General features: G+C 56.7%; 1 protein-coding gene across 1 annotated transcript; it reads right to left on the reverse strand.

The window, feature by feature from the left end:
- Nucleotides 1–3,565: 3,565 nt before the first annotated feature.
- On the reverse strand, nt 3,566–6,746 carry SOWAHB (sosondowah ankyrin repeat domain family member B). The gene has a single exon (XM_063158093.1). It carries the CDS (start codon nt 6,744–6,746, stop codon nt 4,635–4,637), a length of 2,112 nt encoding a protein of 703 aa, XP_063014163.1. The 3' UTR covers nt 3,566–4,634.

Consider the following 6,746-nt stretch of genomic DNA (forward strand, 5'->3'; position numbering starts at 1 on the left):
GGACCTTGCCAATAGTTTTGATGGGCCTTTCCTTCACAACAGAAACTAGGACTTGTTAAGCAATTTATTTTAAATAGCTTGTGGCTTTTGAGCACATAGAGCATGGCTGCCTATGAAACATTATCACATAGCAACAAAGGCGGCCAAAATCTTTATCAGACCCATCTGCCATGAGCAGTTTTGTGCTTTCCTCCAGTACCATCAGAGCTAAAAAATCTTAAAAGCGGTGTAAAGATATATCTCACAAACAGGTTCTGGGTTACTTTTTATTTTATGACAGCCTGTACTGTAGGGAAGTCCAGATAAGTACGAGGAGCTTAAGTGCCTTTGCTGCAATGCTATCCAGATTTAAAATACCATGAGCCTTAGGCTTATTTAAACTATCCAAAAAGTAGTTTGCTCCACCAGATCAAATTCACAGCTCTAGGAGAAAGCCAACCTCCACAAGATCACCCATCTGTGTCTTTACAGACAAGTATTGCACTATGGGCTCAGTTAAGTATTTAACACAATAGTGCCTCTGTACCAAGCTTTTCTTGGTATCCTAAAGTATATTTATTTTAATTAATGGTAAAACACACTTTCTGTGCTTAAATAGACTCATGATAGGGATGAGGGGTATTAATTTAACTAAACTAAGAACTCTCCTTTTAGAGCTTTCCAGTGTGACTGAGTTTTCAAAGACAATATTTGTATTTCCCTGAAAAGCTAACAGTTCTCATTTGCTGGGGAAATTCAGGCTGTAGTATTAATTGGGAAGGGGTGGGAGGGGGTTTCTTATACTAAACCCCACTCTGCTAACCTGTTGTTATTATATTGCTCTTATCATATTTCTAGAGCCCCATACCTTCTGGGTGGTTTTCTCACAAGCAGCTCTTCACAACAGTGTTGCTCCTGCTTCTTCATCAGGGCTCCTCCAAGGCTCCCCTGACCAGCCAGCCCACCCCCTTTTATCCCAGTTACGTTCATTGGCCACAGCTGCTGCCCAATTAAGGACATCACAGCTGCAGCACATTTAGAACAACTAGGATTGGGGCAAGGCCACTTATACAATACATAGATTTTCCTAGGACTCCTACTGTACTAACCTACATCTGGTGCTACCTGTAGTAAATGTAATTATGGGAAATTTTAGCTTTAACAGCATTTAGTAGTATTTGTGATTGTTTCATTACTTGGTAGAAGTGTGCAAGATTTTCTTCTCACTGTGGAGTTGTATACAAACTATTTAATTCAAAACGACATTTGTCATAGTAAGAAAAAATGTTTTGTGTGATGGACTCTCCTTTTTTTTTTTTTTTTTAATTCTTCAAGTTCTGTTTGTCTGCTTCATAAAGTGCTGTGATATAAAGGGTCCTATGGCCATTGGTTTCGGTTTGCAGTGTTCTGTTCTCTTGCTCACCTGCCTTGCCCAGGAACACTTTTTTAATTGCACAAAAGCCTCTTGGGCGCTTTGAGCTGGGCTCCCGGCGTTGCTCCACCTTTGGTCCTTGTCCCCACCTTGAGGCGTGGATCCAGCTGAACATGGGCCGTGCCGTGCGCCCGCTCTCAGCCGTGGTGCTGTGGGTGTGAGGGGTGGTGAGGGCTTACCCCTGCCAGGTTTGACAGCCTGTGCTGGGCAAAGGCCGAGGCGGGGAAACACCCTCCCCCTCTGCAGGACGGGGGCTTTGCAGTACAAAGCAGCTGATCAGAGATAAGCGTGACAGAGGGGAGGGGTGGACTTTGCCAGCAGCAGCCGCCGAGTGGGAGGTGTGTTTAAATGCAGCGAGAGGAGAGGGCAGAGTCCTGCTGTGCGTTAATCCTGCGTTTCAGGGCGGTGCAAAGTCAGATGCCTGCACTGGGTGTGAGGCAAGGAGCCACGTCCAGCTGCAATGAGGAAACAGCAACGTGCACAGGTGTGGAAGGGGCCAGGCAGGCTGACAAGTAAGTAGCAAGGAGATGAGGAGAACTTGGAAATGCTCAGGCTGCATGTGTGTGTATCCAGTGGTGGATTACTCCTGGCTGGCTGGATCTGTGATGCACCAAGGCAGCAGTGGCTGAGGGAACCCTGCCTCCCACCATGGGCTGGACATGGGTTTCACCCTGTCCACTGCTTATTTCACTCGCAGAAAACTTGGGAGGATGAGGCTTTCTGGCAGTTAAAAGAGTGGTTATTCCCCCAAATAACTGTGTGGTGTAGGAGCTGTGCAGTATTAGCAGTATGAGCAGTCCTAACACCACTGAGCTGATAAACCAGAGTGAATGCACACTGAATCCAGAATGGAAAGGTTTGAGCTTCCTAACAGTTGCTCTGTAATTCAAAAAATTGGAGAATCCAGCTTATCTGTCTCATCTCAATAGGCAAGCAAACAGTGATCACAAAATCAGGTCACAACTTATTTAGTTCAGCAGTCTGACAGCACTGCCAGGGAGAGAAAAGGGCTCTGAAAAAGGTGACAGGTGAGGGCTGAAACAGTGTGGAAGAAAAAAAAGCACCACTTTGGTTTGCGTCACGGAGAAAGGTCAGGGAAAGGGTGTAAGATGAGAATCCCAAGGTAGCAGCATGGAAGATACAAAGAGGAAAACCTTGTTCTTTGGAAGCTGTCTTTGGAGAAAAAATATGCCCCCCCACCCCAGTTTTAGTCAGCTCACAAACTTCATTTATTTGGGGTTCCTTCTGAGAAGGTCCCTGTACAGGAAGGCTCTGATGTACCCTGGCATCTCTGATGTACCCTGTCCAACAGGGTTGCTTTTAGGAGCTCATAGCCAAGGCTTGTGGAAGGCCTTAGGGATCCCTTTCCCCAGGGAGCCTGCTGCATGATGTGAGTAGTGACAATGGCTCTAAATGTGGTGGCAAAGGCTTCATTGCTTCATCAGGCAGCAGACACTTTGTGTGTTGGTGTGACCTAGACTATAAACCCCAGCTGGATTGAAGAGGAAGGGGGAATACACAGGATTCCTCCTGCTCTGGGAGGTCCCAGAGGGCCCTCCACGTTCCCCTGCTGGTGGCTCAGAGGCCACTTCAGAGCTGAATTTCTTATGCGTTCAAGATGGTGTTTCATCTCAGAGAGGAATGATCATTGACAGGACACTGCTTTGGTTTACTGAACTCTTTCCCTGTAAAAGGAGAAAAACAGGCTGGGAAAAGGCCTCAACCTTCTGTGGCCCGAGAGTCAGGCAGAGTAGCTTCCCTTGTGCAGGAAAAAGTTCCTGCCTCAAATAAACCCCAAGCAAAGCAGAGACCTCAATTAGTGCTTGAGCAAGGACTCGAGGCATTCCCTGGCACGCGTGTTATGCAAGGGTCAGGTTCTGCTGCCCTCGTTGCTGTTCCTCCCCGAAACTGCAGGCACTCACACACATGCCTCAAATGCATGAGCGCTCCCACCTCCTGCTCTGCTGTGCCCCAAAGCCTCCCACTGAGGCTGAGACAGCAGGCCCAGTTTCACTGCTCCTGCACCCGGGGTCACCCAGCAGCAGCATCAGCCTGGCAGCACTGGATCCCTGGCTCGTGTATCTCAGCTCTCTTCCTGCCTCCACAGAGCATCTATAGGAGGGACAGATTAGGTGCAAGATGAACTTGTTGCAATTTTTGACACTTTAGAAGCTCGTTTATGCTAAAGCTGAGAGCAGAGTACATTATAGGACCCACACAATCCACTGAGATTCCTAAAGACAGTTTGATTTTTGTAAACTCTGAGGAATTACTCCACTGGACATCTCATGACTGCACTTGGCCCCCAGTCCCACCTGCCCCCACCACATAAACACCTGACAGGCAGTTTGGGGCTGGTGTCTCTGGGAAGATGCAGCTCTGGTTATGAAACTGCCTTTCCTGCCTTTCCTCTGGGACCCGTCCTACAGCCCAGCTCCTTTTCTGCCCAACACAAAATCCTCCTGGAATGCTTTCTGTGCCGGGGCGTGGGAACAGGGCCCTAGCCACAACACAGGTACCACTTCCTAATCCTGTGGTGTGAGGAGAGCAACTGGAGGTGCAGGAATGAGGGAGCAGCAGGGATACTGCTGGGCAGCCCCGGGCAGCTGTGCAGGGGAGCGGGGCTGTGGTGCTACCCTGCATTCCTTTCAGCATGGAATGGTGGGCAAGGTGGCCTGGGAAACGCCCTTCCCTACTCGCTGGAAGGCTGGATCTTGATCAGCTGCATTTTTAAAAGAGGGACTCATCCTTAATCTGCTGAGATTAAAAAGGGATGTCATTTTACTGCTCCCCAGAATTGAGGTGGTGTAAACAAATGTTTTGCAAACCCCGGGACCAACAACAATCTGTCACTGTCAGCAAAAGCAAGTGCTCTGCCTGGATTGGGGCCAGACTTGAGCCTCACCCCAAAGCCACGGTCCCACTAATGCTGGTGGTCGTGGCTGCACGCAGCAGCTGGTCCTGGCCCTGTGCGCTGCGCAGGACTTGCCTCCCGAGGGTTCTTCCTGCTTCCAGCACACTTACTGCATCCTTTTGCTGGTAGAAAAGCAAGAGATGGGAGGGAGGGCAGAGAGGCTCAGAAAACAGTTCATTGGAATAATTTAAGAGTACATTCTCCAGTGGGTTCAGTCTGTTTCACGGCTTTTGTTGTGCCTGCGTGGCTTTCTCTCTCAGGGTGGCCACCAAGGTCCCATCTCCACTGGCAGGGATGCCGGGAGCTGTCTCAGTCGCTGTCGCTGCCGGATTGGTTGGACACTGCCCCACGGCCGAGCTGCACCCTGAGGCAGGCAGGCAGCGCTGCCCTGCCGGCGGACGGCGAGACCTTGCTGACAGAGGACGCGCTGCGGGCCAGGGGCTGCGTGGGGAACATGATTGTGCCGCGGGGTGCCTCCAGGAGCTGCCAGATCTCCCCCGAGGTGGAGCTGCCCAGGTATTCCCAGGGCCGGCGCCCGCTGCCGTCCCGCACCTGCACCTGGCAGCCCAGCTGCAGCACCAGCACCTTGATGACAAGCTGGTGGCCGTGTATGGCAGCCAGGTGCAGCGGCGTGTACCCGCAGCCCGAGCGCGCGTCCACGTCCAGGGCCAGCCCGAGCTGCCGCGCCGCCGCTGCCAGCTCCTGCAGGCCCGGCCCGTCGCCGTGCTTGGCCAGCCAGTGAAGGACCGTGAAGCCCGATATGAAGTCCCTCTGCAGGGCCAGCTCAGGCTCTTCCAGAAAGAGCCCCCGCACCTGAGCCCAGCAGCCTGCTGACATTGCCACCAGCCAGGCGTGCTCCCGCTGTCCCAGCGGCACCAGGGGCCCCCGGCTTGCGGCGTTCCTAGGGGAGCTCTTGGCGAGCACGGAGCGAGGCTGCCGCCCACAGTCATCGTGCGCTGAGGAGGGGGTGCCCTGCGCCTCCGACAAAGCGAGCTGGCGCCTGATGCTCTGGAAAACAGGCAGCGGTGATGGGAGCTGGCTGTCTGCGGCTTGGGACACTGCGGGGCCCTGTGCTGGCAACAAGGACTGGGATGGGGGTGACCTGGCAAGGGGTGGCTGCAGGGGGCGGCATGAGGAAGGGAAAGTGGCGGACTGTGGCAGGGATTGGGGTGGGGGGGGCCTGGTGGGGGGCAGAATCCCAGGACCTGACGGCAGTGTCAGGCTTTGACACGGGCGCAGTCTCAGGACTTGAAGTTGGGTTGGTCCCTTGGGGGTCAGCCCCCTGGATCCCCTCGGCAGGTCTGGGGACGGCCTGGTGGGGAGCTGCTGCAGGGACCTGGACTGCGATGGGGGCAGCCTGGTGGAAGCGAGCGCCTCGGGGCCCGACAAAAGCAATAGCGATGAGGAGGGGCTGGCAGGGAGCGCCTGCAGGGAGCGGGACAGGGGCAGCACCTCCGGGGCGGACAGCAGCGGCAAGGATCGGGAAGGGGGCAGGTCCCGCGGGGACAGCGCCCCGGAGCCCGATGGCAGCAGCGGGGACGGGATGGGTCCGGCGGGGGTTCGCCTCTCCGGGCTTGCTGAGGGCCGTGGAGCCTTCAGCAAGGGCATCCCGGTCGCGGGCTGCGGCAAAGATCGGGGCTGAGGCAACCTGTAGGGAGGCGGCATCCCCGGGCCCGGTGGCGGCGGTGGCGTCCGGGCCCGGGACGCTGTGGCAGAGGGCAGCCCGGTCGCGGCAGGCAGCGGCGGCGATCGGGACCGGGGCGGCACCGCGGGGGACAGCGCCCCAGGACCCGACGGCTGCGCAGGGGGCCGGGGGCGCGCTGTGCCGCCGGGGCGAAGCGCCCAGGGGCCCGAGGACAGCGGCTGGGTCCGGTACGGGGGCGGCTGCGGAGGGGGCGGCGGGGAGCGGGAGCGGGGCGGCCGGGGGGTGGGCGGTGTCCCGGGGCCCGGCGCGGGGACGGCGGCGGCAGCAGCGCGGCGCGCCCGGCGGCACTCGCAGCACGGCCCGCCGCGGCCCCGGGCGGAGCAGCCCCCCGCCCCGCCGGGCCGCCCCTGCTCCGCCGCCTCCCCGCGGGGGCCGCGCCGCCCGTCGGGGTTGCGTCGGGGCGGCGGCGGCTCGTTCTTTTCCTCCTCCTGCTCCCGCTGTTCCTCCGGCGGCGGCAGCTCCTCATCGAGGAGGTCGCGGTACCTGCGGCGGAGGACGATGTCCTTGGAGGCGCCGGGGGCGGCGGCGGGGTGGACGGTGGCCAGGGAGTTGACGAGGCTCTTGAAGTACTCGCGGCGCTCCCGCCGCTGCTGCTCCGTCAGCGCCGGGTCGCGGAGGAACCGCTGGAAGTGGCGGAGCAGCGCCGTGTTGGGGGCTCGCCCCCCGGCCGCCCAGAGGAAGTCCAGCACAGCCTCCTGGCTCAGCTCCCGCGCCAT

This window comes from Melospiza melodia, chromosome 5 (genome assembly GCF_035770615.1).
Source record: "Melospiza melodia melodia isolate bMelMel2 chromosome 5, bMelMel2.pri, whole genome shotgun sequence".
Classification (NCBI taxonomy): domain Eukaryota; kingdom Metazoa; phylum Chordata; class Aves; order Passeriformes; family Passerellidae; genus Melospiza; species Melospiza melodia.